At 41.4% G+C, this 16,028-nt stretch overlaps 1 protein-coding gene across 1 annotated transcript in view; it reads right to left on the bottom strand.

Moving 5' to 3' along the window:
* Window positions 1-16,028, bottom strand: part of LOC141246073 (multidrug and toxin extrusion protein 2-like) — a 301,790-nt gene that overhangs the window by 26,622 nt on the left and 259,140 nt on the right. The window contains exons 12-14 of the mRNA XM_073669112.1: window positions 8,104-8,179; window positions 7,104-7,173; window positions 5,865-5,997 (exon numbers count right to left, since the gene is read on the bottom strand). Coding sequence (XP_073525213.1) covers window positions 5,865-5,997; window positions 7,104-7,173; window positions 8,104-8,179 — 279 coding nt within the window. The remainder of the gene's footprint in view (window positions 1-5,864; window positions 5,998-7,103; window positions 7,174-8,103; window positions 8,180-16,028) is intronic.

The following is a 16,028-nucleotide window of genomic DNA, read 5'->3' as shown; positions in this document are numbered from 1 at the left end:
GGACTAGAAAATATTATTGGATGTTATTCTACAACAATCATCTATCATCAATTTATCTATGAACTTGCTAGGCTATCATCATCTTTTCAGTTAGCCATTAAAAGGTATCAACCAATGAAGACCCTCAATTTTGACTATTTTTCTGCCCATTTCTTGGAGTAAATACATTTAAAGTATGATGTTTGTGTTGAATGGCATATTTATGGAGGTGACATACCACTTTCTTCAGGCACATACTAATGTGATAAAAAGAAACATGATAGGTCAAAACTGTTACATCAATCGGAGGTCAAAATTGATACCCCAATCAGCGATCAAATGACAAATATTTTTAATCCTTTATTGCACACTATGAACCCCAGGCGACATAATAGTTTATGGGTATGTGCACACGTTAAGTATTTCTGCTGCAAATACTGAAGTGTTGGCGGGAAAAGCACAGAATTAAATATGCAAGTTTTTGCGTGCGTTTTGGAGGTGTTTTTTATGCATTTTTTTCACCTAGTCTTTAGAATCGGTGAAGAATGCTGCAAAAACGCTGAAAGAATTAACACACTGCAGATATGAAACTGCTTCAAATTAGCAAGAAAAAAATAAGCAACATGTGCACGAGATTTGATAAATCTCAATCACTTTGTAAGGACAGTTAACTTGATACATTTTTGCAGCAAAAACATATGGAAATAACAAGGGTAAAAAGCGGAAAAAACACAGTTTATGCACAGTGTGATTTTTTTTATATTTCCATCTGGGGAAAATAAATAAAAATTCTAAATGCACAGTAACATTTACAGTACAGACCAAAAGTTTGGACACACTTTCTCATTTAAAGATTTTTCTGTATTTTCATGACTTTGAAAATTGTACATTCACACTGAAGGCATCAGAACTATGAATTAACACATGTGAAATTATATACTTAACAAAAAAGTGTGAAACAACTGAAAATATGTCTTATATTCTAGGTTCATCAAAGTAGCCACCTTTTGCTTTGATGACCGCTTTGCACACTCTTGGCATTCTCTTGACGAGCTTCAAGAGGTAGTCACCGGAAATGGTTTTCAATTCACAGGTGTGCCCTGTCAGGTTTAATAAGTGGGATTTCTTGCCTTATAAATGAGGTTGGGATCATCAGTTGTGTTGTGCAGAAGTCAGGTGGATACACAGCTGATAGTCCTACTGAATAGACTGTTAGAATTTGTATTATGGCAAGAAAAAAAGCAGCTAAGTAAAGAAAAACGAGTGGCCATCATTACTTTAAGAAATGAATGTCAGTCAGTCCGAAAAATTGGGCAAACTTTGAATGTGTCCCCAAGTGCAGTTGCAAAAACCATCAAGCGCTACAAAGAAACTGGCTCACATGAGGACCACCCAAGGAAAGGAAGACCAAGAGTCACCTCTGCTTCTGAGGATAAGTTTATCCGAGTCACCAGTCTCAGAAATCGCAGAATAACAGCAGCTCAGATTAGAGACCAGGTCAATGCAACACAGAGTTCTAGCAGCAGACACATCTCTACAGCAACTGTTAAGAGGGGACATTGTGCAGCAGGCCTTCATGGTAAAATAGCTGCTAGAAAACCACTGCTAAGGACAGGCAACAAGCAGAAGAGACTTGTTTGGGCTAAAGAACACAAGGAATGGACATTAGACCAGTGGAAATCTGTGCTTTGGTCTGTTGAGTCCAAATTTCAGATCTTTGGTTCCAACCACCGTGTCTTTGTGCGACGCAGAAAAGATGAACGGATGGACTCTACATGCCTGGTTCCCACCATGAAGCATGGAGGAGGAGGTGTGATGGTGTGGGGGTGCTTTACTGATGACACTGTTGGGGACTTATTCAAAATTGTTGGCATACTGAACCAGCATGGCTACCACAGCATCTTGCAGCGGCATGGTATTCCATTCGGTTTGTGTTTAGTTGGACCATCATTTATTTTTCAACAGGACAATGACCCCAAACACACCTCCAGGCTGTGTAAGGGCTATTTAACCAAGAAGGAGAGTGATGGGGTGCTACACCAGATGACCTGGCCTCCACAGTCACCAGACCTGAACCCAATCGAGATGGTTTGGGGTGAGCTGGACTGCAGAGTGAAGGCAAAAGGGCCAACAAGTGCTAAGCATCTCTGGGCACTCCTTCAAGATTGTTGGAAGACCATTTCCGGTGATTACCTCTTGAAGCTCATCAAGAGAATGCCAAGAGTGTGCAAAGCAGTAATCAAAGCAAAAGGTGGCTACTTTGAAGAACCTAGAATATAAGACATATTTTCAGTTGTTTCGCACCTTTTTTTTAAGTATATAATTCCACATGTGTTAATTCATAGTTTTGATGCCTTCTGTGTGAATGTACAATTTTCAAAGTCATAAAAATACAGAAAAATCTTTAAATGAGAAGGTGTGTCCAAACTTTTGGCCTGTACTGTATGTGGAATTAGATAGTTAACAAAAAAGTGTGAAACAACTGAAAATATGTCTTATATTCTAGGTTCTTCAAAGTAGCCACCTGTTGCTTTGATGACTGCTTTACACACTCTTGGCATTCTCTTGATGAGCTTCAAGAGGTAGTCACCGTAAATGGTCTTCCAACAATCTTAAAGGAGTTCCCAGAGTTGCTTAGCACTTGTTGGCCCTTTTGCCTTCACTCTGCGGTCCAACTCACCCCAATCCATCTTGATTGGGTTCAGGTCTGGTGACTATGGAGGCCAATTCATCTGGCGTAGCACCCCATCATTCTCCTTCTTGGTCAAATAGCCCTTACACAGCCTGGAGGTGTGTTTGGGGTCATTGTCCTGTTGAAAAATAAATGATGGTCCAACTAAACGCAAACCGGATGGAGTAGTATGCTGCTGCAAGATGCTGTGGTAGCCATGCTGGTTCAGTATGCCTTCAATTTTGAATAAATCCCCAACAGTGTCACCAGAAAAGCACCCCCACACCATCACACCTCCTCCTCCATGCTTCACGGTGGGAACCAGGCATGTAGAGTCCATCCGTTCATCTTTTCTGCGTCGCACAAAGACACGGTGGTTGGAACCAAAGATCTCAAATTTGGACTCATCATACCAAAGAACATATTTCCACTGGTCTAATGTCCATTCCTTGTGTTCTTTAGCCCAAACAAGTCTCTTCTGCTTGTTGCCTGACCTCAGCAGTGGTTTCCTAGCAGCTATTTTACCATGAAGGCCTGCTGCACAAAATCTCCTCTTAACAGTTGTTGTAGAGATGTTTCTGCTGCTAGAACTCTGTGTGGCATTGACCTGCTCTCTAATCTGAGCTGCTGTTAACCTGCGATTTCTGAGGCTGGTGACTCGGATAAAATTATCCTCAGAAGCAGAGGTGACTCTTGGTCTTCCTTTCCTGGGGTGGTCCTCATGTGAGCCAGTTTCTTTGTAGCGCTTGATGGTTTTTGCAACTGCACTTGGGGACACATTCAAAGTTTGCCCAATTTTTTGGACTGACTGACCTTCATTTCTTAAAGTAATGATGGCCACTTGTTTTTCTTTAGTTAGCTGCTTTTTTCTTGCCATAATACAAATTCTAACAGTCTATTCAGTAGAACTATCAGCTGTGTATCCACCTGACTTCTGCACAACACAACTGATGGTCCCAACCCCATTTATAAGGCAAGAAATCCCACTTATTAAACCTGACAGGGCACACCTGTAAAGTGAAAACCATTTCCGGTGATTACCTCTTGAAGCTCATCAAGAGAATGCCAAAAGTGTGGAAAGCAGTCATCAAAGCAAAAGGTGGCTACTTTGAAGAACCTAGAATATAAGACATATTTTCAGTTGTTTCACACTTTTTTGTTAAGTATATAATTCCACATGTGTTAATTCATAGTTTTGATGCCTTCAGTGTGAATGTAAAATTTTCAAAGTCATGAAAATACAGAAAAATCTTTAAATGAGAAGGTGTGTCCAAACTTTTGGTCTGTACTGTTTATAACTACATAGACCTTCTTACTGACTACAGTCAAACATTTTTAAAACTAATACTTGCAAAGTGTGTAATAAAGGGTTAACACATGTAATAGACTTATTAAATATTTGCTTTTTTATTCAAACGGTATGTAAATATACAGGTAATGTAACACTTTGCCTTAGTTCAACGAAGACACCACTTTGTTAGCATTTAGATTGTTCTTTTACATTATCTTAATCTTTATATGCTGTCTGCATTCACTTTAAACTGAAGTTGTAGATACAGTGCATTATGAAAGTATTTGGCCCCCTTGAACTTTTCTACCTTTTGCGACATTTCTGGCTTCAAACATAAAGATATAAAATTCAATTTTTTTTGGAAAGAATCAACAACAAGTGGGACACAATCGTGAAGTGGAACAAAATTTATTAGATATTTTAAACTTTTTTAACAAATTAAAAACTGACAAGTGGGGCGTACAATATTATTCGGCCCCTATACTTTCAGTGCAGCAAACTCACTCCAGAAGTTCAGTGAGGATCTCTGAATGATCCAATGTTGTCCTAAATGACTGGTAATGATAAATAGAATCCACCTGTGTGTAATCAAGTCTCCGTATAAATGTATCTGCTCTGTGATAGTCTCAGGGTTCTGTTTCAAGTGCAGAGAGCATCATGAAGACCAAGGAACACACCAGGCAGGTCCGACATACTGTTGTAGTGAAGTTTAAAGCCGGATTTGGATACAAAAAGATTTCCCAAGTTTTAAACATCTCAAGGAGCACTGTGCAAGTGATCATATTGAAATGGAAGGAGTATCAGACCACTGCAAATCTACCAAGTCCCGGCCGTCCCTCCTTTCATCTCGAACAAGGAGAAGACTGATCAGAGATGCAGCCAAAAGGCCCATGATCACTCTGGATGAACTGCAGAGATCTACAGCTGAGGTGGGAGAGTCTGTCCATAGGACAACAATCAGTCATACACAGCACAAATCTGGCCTTTATGGAAGAGTGGCAAGAAGAAAGCCATTTCTCAAAGATATCCAAAGTCTCGTTTGAAGTTTGCCACAAGCCACCTGGGAGACACACCAAACATGTGGAATAAGATGCTCTGGTCAGATGAAACCAAAATCGAACTTTTTGGCCACAATGCAAAACGATATGTTTTTCATAAAAGCAACACAGCTCATCACCCTCAAAACACCATCCCACTGTCAAACATGGTGGTGGCAGCATCGTGCTTTGGGCCTGCTTTTCTTCAGCACGGACAGGGAAGATGGTTAAAATTGATGGGAAGATGGACAGAGCCAAATACAGGACCATTCTGGAAGAAAACCAGTTGGAGTCTGCAAAAGACCTGAGAATGGGACGGGAATGGAGATTTATCTTCCAACAATACAATGATCCCAAACATAAAGCAAAATCTACAATGGAATGGTTCAAAAATAAATGTATCCAGGTGTTAGAATGGCCAAGTCAAAGTCCAGACCTGAATCCAATCGAGAATCTGTGGAAAGAGCTGAAAACTGCTGTTCACAAACGCCTTCCATCCAACCTCAATGAGCTCGAGCTGTTTTGCAAGGAAGAATGGGCAAGAATTTCAGCCTCTCGATGTTCAAAACTGATAGAGACATACCCCAAGCGACTTGCAGCTGTAATCGCAGCAAAAGGTGGCGCTACAAAGTATTAACTCAAGGCGGCCAAAAAATATTGCACGCCTCACTTTTCAGTTTTTAATTTGTTAAAAAAGTTTCAAATATCCAATAAATTTCGTTCCACTTCACAATTGTGTCCCACTTGTTGTTGATTCTTCCCCAAAAAATTAGAATTTTATATCTTTATGTTTGAAGCCAGAAATGTGGCAAAAGGTAGAAAAGTTCAAGGGGGCCAAATACTTTCACAATGCAGTGTACATGCTTAGATAAGCTACTGATCTCACCCACGATTCCAAGTTTCACTAGAAACATCAGTGAAATTCCAAGTGGCAGTCCAATAGCATAGTAGCCGATGGCATTGGTAATAGCTCCAATTGATTGCTTTCCTAATCCTCTCAGTACTCCTCCGCTGGAAAACTGCAACATATTTTTGAAATGTTATCAGATGCTTTACTTTTTAAAATACTACTAATAATCAATGTATCAATAATAGGCGAAAATATCATCAAGCCAGGTTCTAAACAGGAAATTGATTTATATTTTATAAGTATTTACTAGTCTTAATGGGAAACTGATGGGGGCTTCTCCCTGCTCGCTGCCCTGGAGTGATAGATCTCTCTCTATACACGTACGCAGGGAGAGATCTGTCAGTCACTGGCAGTGGGTGGAAAGAAACTGCTGTTAGGTGTCACGCCAGGTGTGGGAAAGACTTAGTGCAACACAGAGGGAAAAGGGAAACGGAGCCCAGACCCTAGGATAAGGGGGAAGTGGAGACCTCCTAGTCTAATCTGGCGTCACCCTGTCTCAACTACTGTCCCTATATTGCCTCTTCAGCAATCGCCGCATGCGCTCTGCCTGGCATATGGCTACGGCTAGGGATGGGAAGAAATGAGCACTAGTCAACCTCCACTAAACTCTATAGACAACAAGGGTAGACAAAACAGGGGGAAATGGCTTAGTTTTAGATAAACTCCAAATAAGCACACGGCCTCAACCTCCAGAGAGGACGAAGTACTGCTCCTGCTAAGCTTCACAAGTAGAAATGAATATAGCCAGCGACTCCCTCTCAGACACCCCAGGTATATATACATCCAGGCCTGAGAGCTAATTAGCAAGAGAGAGGTAGCTGCTCAGTTCTAAAGACAGCCTCTTATCTAAGAAGCTGTCCGCAATGCCAAATGCAGAGATCTCCTGCAACGTACTGCAGGGCGACTGTCACCTCTGACACACCCGTGACATTAGGTTCCCATTAAGACAAAAATGTAATGTGCTGCAGAATATGTTGGCACTACAGAAATAAAAGTTTTTATTAAATTATTATGATTATAAGACTAGTCTCCCATTCGGCTCTGTCCCCGGCGGCATTTCAGAGTTAAACATATATGACTGAAATCATATAGCCACAGTCTGATACATGCTGCCCATGGATTGGGCTGCATGAATCCACTATCTGGTTCCCTTTAACACAATTTACCTACTATTATATCTTTACATATAAAGTTACAGTTGATGGCTATACTTACATTTGTTGCATCACAAATGTGAAATGGAGTAAATATTAGCATGATTTGTGAAATCAAGAGGAGAATATCCCTGAAAAAAATATAAAACAATTGTAAGGCTATGTTCACATGTAGCAGATATGTTGTAGAATTTCCATCCAAATTTGCAGGTGCAAAATCAGCAGCATATTACTTTAGCAACAACAAATCTCATGTGACAAATCTCCAAAAGTGAAAAAAATAACTGTCTGGAAGTTGACATGTATTACAGACTTTAAATCTGCAGAATATCAATTCTTGTTGCAAAATTGTCGCAGACTTCTTGAAGATTTTCCCCATTTAGTTCAATGAGGAAGTCAAAATCTGCAAAACACATCAACTGCAAAAACACTTTCCATTAAGATTAAAATGGAGAAAAAAAAAGAAAACTATACACTCCTTCCTTAGTGCTTCCTTGACTCCTTTTGATGTCTCAACACATGTGACCACTGCAGCTAATCAGAGACTGCTGCAGTAACATGGGACAAGATTTAATCCTCGAGGGGCTGAATTGTACAGAGAACAACAGGGGACCAGCGAGGGGAACCAACGAGACACTAGAGGAAGTTAGTTTAATTTATTGTTTATTTTAATTTTTCTGCAAGCAAATATGCAAACAAATCTGCACCAATATCTGCAGATTCTTACAGAATTTCAGTGGAGTTACACAACATGTGAACATAATCTCATAATCTACTAGCATAATATCAGCATAATATCCTTTATTCATCCATCCTCCATCCATCAAGATGGTTTTCATCTTCTTAGGCCTCAGTCACATGTCCATTATTGTGCATCAGTGTTTGTATGTCAAAGCCAGAAGTGGACCTTACAGAGAAAAACTATAATTGAAAGATTGACACCTGTTCTGTGTTTTGGAGACACTCCTGGTTCTGGCATACAAATTTTGATGAAATGGTGATCAAAAATACTGATGTATGAATGAGGCCTAAGTTTTACACTTCTTTCTAGATTTACCCACCTATCTGTTGTAAAAACATAACCAATTACATTCTTCAGTGCAGCAAAAGTACACCCAGTCGTCAAGCCAGATAATACTAAGAAATAAAAAATATAACAGAAAAATATGAAGCTACCATTGAACATTTTCCTCTTACATAGCAAACTTTAAAGGATGAATTTACAAGCATAAAAGCAAAAATAAAATGATTTGCTCACGTAAATTAGTTTATTGTCAAGACATCGCCACAAATAAAATCCTATGGTTTGATCCTAAGTCTTTGGGACCTGGTCTCCACTGTGAGAATTCTAACCCCTTTAGCTACACCACTGTTGGCTTTATGTGCACATTATATGGTAGATTTTTTTTTATACATACATGATATACCTATTAGCCATAACTACCAGCCTTATATTATGGTGATTCTTTTCATTATCTCACCCTCTCTGACCCAGATGTTAAGGTGTCCTCTGGAATCTGGCACCAATATGGTAGCTTCAGGTCCTCTACGTCCTGTATGTTGGAAGGTAGGAAGATGGGACCACCGTGGATAGGACTTTTTCCAGCTCATCCCACTTATGCTCAATTAGATTGAGATCTGGTGAATTTGGAAGCCAAGTCGACATTTTTAACTCTTTTTTACAGACCTGAAAAGTGTCTTCAACAATTTTTTCAATGGTCCATGTAAGGGTTAATCACAGTTTAGTGTATTGTTGGAGATTTATGATGTAATATATGATCTGGCTAGAAAAGGGCAGTGGCACGAGATCTCAGTTAGAGCACTGGGGCTTTGGCAGTTGGTTAACGGTTGGAGGGAAGCGAAGAAGAGACCGGAGGGAAATGGAGGTGCAGATCCTTGGGGAAAGTCTGGATAAAACAGTGTGACTCTGGATCTGTTGTTGGTGACTCTTTGACGTGTTGTTCAGCTTGGCATGAGCCTACTTAGTGAAGACAACCAAGTACACAGCATCTTGGGCTAGGCCACGTGAGGCCTCATCTCTAATGACTTACGGAAGCCCTGCGTTGGAGAGATCAGCTTGCCCTAAAAGCTTCAAGATGGCGTTTCTGATTATTTGGGACTCAATCCAGCAAGGAACCTTCTACTTCAGTCTCAGGATGTACTCGTACCATCTTACATCTTAATATATACAGTAGTGTTCAAAATAATAGCAGTCCAATATGACTAACCAGATTAATCACTGTTTTTGGTATAAACAATGTCAAACAATTTACCAGTTGGTGCAGTAGATTCTAAGAATCTCAGCATTCATGATCTGTATGCTTTTGAGTCTGTGTATTTGAATAATTAATTGAAAGTGGGTGTGTTCAAAATAATAATAGTGTGGAGTTCAATTAGTGAGGTCATTCATTCTGTGAAGAAACAGGTGTGAATCAAATGGCCCTTATTTGAGGGTGAAGCCAGCACATGTTGTATATTCATTTCTCCTTGAAAGCCTGATAAATATGGGTAGTTTGAGACATTGTTCAGAAGAACAGCATACTGTGATTAAAAAGTTGATTGGAGAGGGTAAAACTTATAAAGAAGTCCAGACAGCGAAAGGCTGTTCAGCTAAAATGATCTCCAATGCTTTAAAATGAAAAGCAAAACCAGAGAGATGTGAAAGAAAACGGAAGACTACCATTCGATTGGATTGAAAAACAGCCAGAATGGCAAAGGCTCAGCCAATGATCAGGTCCAGGATGATCAAAGACAGTCTCAAGTTACTTGTGAGCCCTGTGACAGTTAGAAAACGCCTGTGTGAAACTAATCTCTTAGTAAGAAGTCCCCGCAAAGTCTCACTGTTAAAAAAAAATGACGTACTGAAGTGGACACAATTTGCCAAAGAACACATCAACTGGCCTAATGAGAAATGGGGAAACATTTTGTGGACTGATGAAAGTAAAATTGTTCTTTTTGGGCCCAAGGGCCGCAGACAGTTTGTCAGACAACCCCCAAACTCTGCATTCATGCTATCACAGATTCTGAGTAGTGAAGTAATGCAGGAGAGTCAAAGTCCATGGGTCGCACCGATAGTGCTCATCCGAAAGAAGGAAGGAAGCTTGAGATTCTGTGTCGATTATCGCAAGTTGAAGAGTGTGACCGTACGAGATGTGGAAGTATCCTTGACGGCACTCTGACAGGCCAAGTATTTCTCCATGTTAGATCTGGCAAGTGGCTACTGGCAGGTTCCGGTGACTGAAAGAGACAAGCCCAAGACAGCTTTCATTTGCCAATGTATAAAACAAAGAGGAGAAAAAGCGCGCTATGTGAAGAACCAGATGAATAGGTTGTTAAGTATAGGGGGCAAAGTGGCCACTCACCTAGAGGGGTTGTGCACCCCTGCAGAACCCCGGTAAATGCCTTGTGGCTGAAGGACTGGTGCTCGCACAGCGTGCTGCAGACCGCCGTCCGTCACTGATGCTTCCGCATTCCGGTTGCGGACCACGTGACTGAAAGCTGGTTCCGGTGCTGCAGGTCCTACTCTCGAAGAGGGATTAGGATAGATACACAAAGTGGAAAGCGGTCTATGGAGAGCTAGGAATATGATCACCAAGGGGACAAAGTTTAGGGCTGAAGAAAAATCTTTTATTAGCCCTCTCCACAACGCTTTTAGATAGCTGTACTATCTTCATCAGGTGGTACATGGGTTTGGACAGGGAAAAACAATTATAGGGAAGGTGTGGCAATGATTGGTTACCAAACTAATTGGTTTATCATAGACTCTAAACACCCTTCGTGTGCCAGTGTATAAGTACTTCTCATATCTATACATAGACAACTAGCACATAAATTCACAGAGCAAGGGAATATAAGACATAAAAACAATAAAATACAATGATCCATATTACTGAAGAATATTAATAATCACAATATAAAGATAAAAACTGCAATATTAAATATGCAATGATGATGTAGATAAAAAAGGGGGGATTGGTGGGGATCACGGACAAGCTCAAAGATGGCCACTAATAGCTGACCACATTCTCAATGGCCAAATTTAGACCTTCAGGGGCCAGTGTACCCAGTTTAAAAATAAAATTCTGAAACTTTCCTTATTAATTAAACTAGCCAACTGATCTGGGACAGTGTCTATTACATGGTCAATGATAGTGAGCCTCATAAATTTTGGATCTTTTTGGTGGACAATACTAAAGTGTTTATATACACTATGTAATTGATACCCTATTCGTATATTATGTCTATGTTTATTAAGGCGTGCATGCATAGTTTGTACCGTGCGGCCCACATATTGGAGGCCGCAAGTACATTCCAGTAAGTAAATTACATGTGTTGATTGACAATTCGGTCATGTCTAATAGAAAATATTTCACCTGTAGTTTGTGATGAAAAAAATTTTTGAACACCATTTTGAATGGTTTTGCAACACAAACATTTTGGCGTATTACAAGAGTGGCAGCCCAAATGGGAGTTATTATATGATTTCTGCATTTTGACTTCAAAGAGGTGTTACTTGGTGCAATTAAACTTCGCAGGTTTTTATTTTCTATAAATAATTCTTGGTCTATTAGGTACGCATTGCCCTAAAATTGGATCCCCCTTCAAAATAAACCAAAATTTATTTAGAAGGTTCTAAACGGTGACTCTGGATTGACTAAACGTGGCAACCATATTCCATTTAGCCAAATCAGAGACCGCCTTGCTTTTGCCAGTGGATAATTCTATTTTGTCAATACAGACATCCTGAGTAAGGACTCTTGTCCTAGAGAAAGCATCATTTAGCAGTTTTTTTGGTAACCTTTTTGTATGAACTGTTTCCTCAGTATTTTTGATTCCACTAAAAATTCGGAATCTCTAGTGCAGTTTTTTCGAACCCTCCAATATTGGCCGTAGAGGACATTGGTGATCCATTTTGGAAGATGTCCACTATCAAACCTCAAATAGCTGTTTACATCCACCGGTTTGAAGAAGGTTCATGTGAACAATCTTCCCATGGTATCAAACTGTACCATCAAGTCCAAAAATTGGAGGGCAGTTTCTGAAATGGTTGCTGTAAAACATTGGCCCCAAGAATTGTAATTTAGCTCATAAACAAATTTGAGTGCACTCTCATTTGTTCCCCTCCACAGGAAAAAAAAGGTCATCTATATAATGTCGATAGAAAACCACAGCTAGTTTAATTAATAAGGAAAGTTTCTGAATTTTTAAACTGGGTACACTGGCCCCTGAAGGTCTAAATTTGGCCATTGAGAATCTGGTCAGCTATTAGTGGCCATCTTTGAGCTTGTGGGTGATCCCACCCCCTCCCCCCTCCTTTTTTTTCTACATCATTTTTATTTTTATTTTTTATGTAATATTTCATCATTGCATATTTAATATTGCATTTTTTATCTTTTGATTATTAATATTCTTCAGTAATATGGATCATTGTATTTTATTGTTTTTATGTCCTATGTTCCCTTTCTCTGTGAATTTAGGTGCTAGTTGTCTATGTATAGATATGAGAAGTACTTATACACTGGCACACGAAGGGTGTTTAGCGTCTATGATTAACCAATTAGTTTGGTAACCAATCATTGTCATACCTTCCCTATAAATGTTTTTCCCTGTCCAAACCCCTGTACCACCTGATGAAGATAGTACAGCTATCGAAACGAGTTGTGGAGAGGGCTAATAAAAGATTTTTCTTCAGCCCTAAACATTGTCCCCTTGGTGATCAAATTCCTAGCGCTCCTAGACCGCTTTCCACTTTGTGTATCTATTCATTTGCCAATCGGCCTGTATGAGTTCAATAGAATGCCTTTCGGACTCATCAATGCACCTGGGACATTTCAGCGGTTAATGAAGCACTGTTTTGGTGAGCTGAATTTTGAATCCATCTTGATCTATCTGGACGACATCATCGTTCATGCACCCACCTTTGAGCAACATCTAGCAAGACTATGACAAGTGCTGACCCACCTACAGGCCCACGCATAGTCTCAAGTCAAAGCCCCGAAAGTGTCACGTGTCAAACAGAAATCGACTTTCTAGGGCATGTTGTGTCTTCGGGTGCACTCTGCCCAGCTGGAAGCAAAGTGGAAGCTGTAAGGAACTGGCCACCATCACGGACTCTTTGAGAGCTGCGAGCCTTCCTGGGAATACCTGGATATTATCGACATTTCATCTCAAACTCCACTAAGATAGCCAAGCCTCTTCACATGTTACTGTGCGGGACCGCAAAATGCTCAAAGAATCGGCCCATTGCTTGGGGACTCTCACAAAAATGAGCCCTGGATCAGCTAAAAGAAGCCTTGACCAATGCCCCGGTGTTGGCATATGCAATATGATTGTTCATCCATTCTATTTAAGGATGGAGGTATTCATGGATTGGGAGCGGCGCTGGCCCAGGAGTTTGGGGTCCAGGAACGAGTAATAGGGTACAGCAGTCGGTCCTTGAGAGACTCCGAACGAAACCCAGATAACTAAGGTCCCTTCAAGCTGGAGCTGTTGACGCTTGTCTGGTCCATGACCGAGAAGTTTACCGAATACCTCACTGGAGCACAGGTCTTGGTTTGGACTGACAAAATGCGAAGCTGGGGGCCCGGGAACAGAGGTGGTTTGCCCAAATGGTGAAGTTTAATTAATCCATCAAGTACCATTCTGACAAAGAAAATGATAATGTTAACGCTTTGTCTTGAGCCACCCTTCCCATTTCCTCTGTAGAGGTGGATGAAGAAGAAGAGACAGATATACCGGACTTGGGTCCAGCGAATCCCGTACCCTCCATAGCCAAGACTAATGGATTAACAGCCGGCCTGCTGTGGTTGCTCAGCAGGACACCGTCCTAATGGGTCCAGACCCAGTATGATGACCCTGTAATCCAGATGATCAAGGGTTGGCTACTAGAAGGGAAATGGCCTTCAGTGATGGCTTAGGCCGAACTATCCTCAGATGGCTGGAAGATTCTGCATTAGTGGGAAAGATTCCATGTTAAAGATGGCCTAATGTACCGAACAGTGTGCTTGCCATCAGAGAGAGGAAAGAAGTGGCAAGTCGTGATCTCCAGCAGCCTAGCTCAGAGTGTGGTTAAGGACATGAGAAAAGTGCCCATTTAATTCCAGATAAAACTTAGAAATGGATTCAATGAATCGTGTACTGTCCTCAGCTGGAGCATATCATCAGAGAAATCTGCCAGTAATGCAGAGCTTGCGAGCTGGCGAAGACACCAGAGAAGAGGACTGGAGACTCAAGTCATCCGGTCAACTGCACCCCTGGAGATCTTGATGATAGATTATCTACTAGTTGGGCTTTCCGCAGGAGGACTACAGTACTTTTTAGTACTGACAAATCACATTTCAAAGTTTGTTTTGGCTGTACCGAACCATGACCAAACTGCATAGACGGTGGCTAGGGTCGTGTGTAGATACTTCATTCAGCTGTACGGATATCCAAGGACGATTCATTCTGACCAAGTAGCACGGTTTCAAGGAAGAGTCATGGAAAATGTCACAGGTGTGTCAGATGTAACAGACTGTCGCTCTGCATCTGGCTGCAGAAGGTCACTGCATTTGGCATTGCAGACGTGTTCTTAATCCTTCTGACATTTGGACCCAGCGGCAACCTCCCTGCTGCTCTGATTGTCACACCCTGGTCTGGGTGTTTATAAACTCTCAGTCTGCTTCAGAGAGTCACCGGTGATATTCTCATTTTCCCTTGTGAAGGCTTGGAGCTATAGCAGTCAGCTAGCTTGCTCTCTGATGCCCTTGAAGGAAGTTTGGTGTTATCTCTCTGGTGACTGCTCAAGCTAAGTTTTTCCCCCCATTTGTTTGTCTCCTTTGTTGTCTTTAGTTTATAGTGGGGACTGACCAGTGCTCACCCTCCCCCCATCTAGCGAATAGCTCTAGGGATACACAGGGCTTAGGTGTCCTGCTCGGCGATTGGTGTAGAACCAATATAGGGACTGTATGGTAGGCAGGGTGTTATTAGATCTGCCTAGGGGTCTCCACTCCTCCTTACCCTAGTGTCTGGGCTTCCTTCCCCTCATCTCTTTGTGTTGCACTTTGTCTTTCCCACACTGTGAGTAACAGAAAAGCTCTATGAGATCTATGGGATTCAGAAGTCCCAAACAACACCATGTCACCCAGGAAATGGCACCTGTGAGCGATCTAACTGAACACTGCTGCAGATGTTTTGAACCCTAGAGGGAGACAAGAAATTGTGGTGGCTGGATTATTTGCCTGAACTGCTCTGGGCTTACAATAACCAAGTGCATAGCACTATTGGTTACACTCCCTACATGTTACTATTTGGACAATCAGGAAGAGAAGTGTCCGATCTTAACTTGAGTATTCCAACTGAACAAAAACACTGCACTCCAGACTCATGGGTGCAGAAGCACTGAATCAGACTGAAAACTATTCACCAGTTGGTAAGAGACAAGCAACAAAATCAGTTAACCCGAGACTGTGATTCAGTCCAAATTGAACTTTTCACAACTGGGACAGAGTGCTGGTCCATGTAAAGACTACCATAGAAAAGTTGGATGTTCGTTGGGAGGCAGAACCCTTCAAGATGTTGAAGCAGGTAATTCCGAATGGACCAGTGTACAATGTGAAGCGAGAAGATGTATCTGGTCCGGTACACCGACTATATCAGAACATGCTGTCGTTCCCTCGACCCCCCCCCCCCCCACTCGGCAGAGGCATCCTCGGCCTGAATCCAGCAGAAACAACAGACCCCTAGTGGAAGATTGTGACGATGATGAATGGTGGACTGTACCGTTCACACAGAGCTTAACAGACAGTACAGCACTGGCACCCGAACTAGAGCTAGAGCCACGACTACAGAGGGAAACAGAAGGCCCTATAGAGTCCTTGGACCCTGCTGGCTTGCGTAGGTCAGTGCATCCCACAGATAGCGTCCCTCCACAAAGGTACCTTCGAAATGACTTTGAGTGGGGCCAGATTTCAGTTGGTGCTATTTTTTCCGAGACGTCAAAATGTTA

Source organism: Phyllobates terribilis, unplaced genomic scaffold (assembly GCF_046119375.1).
Source record: "Phyllobates terribilis strain yellow unplaced genomic scaffold, ASM4611937v1 Scaffold_2__4_contigs__length_985480577, whole genome shotgun sequence".
NCBI lineage: Eukaryota > Metazoa > Chordata > Amphibia > Anura > Dendrobatidae > Phyllobates > Phyllobates terribilis.
This window is presented reverse-complemented; position numbering and strand designations above follow the sequence as displayed.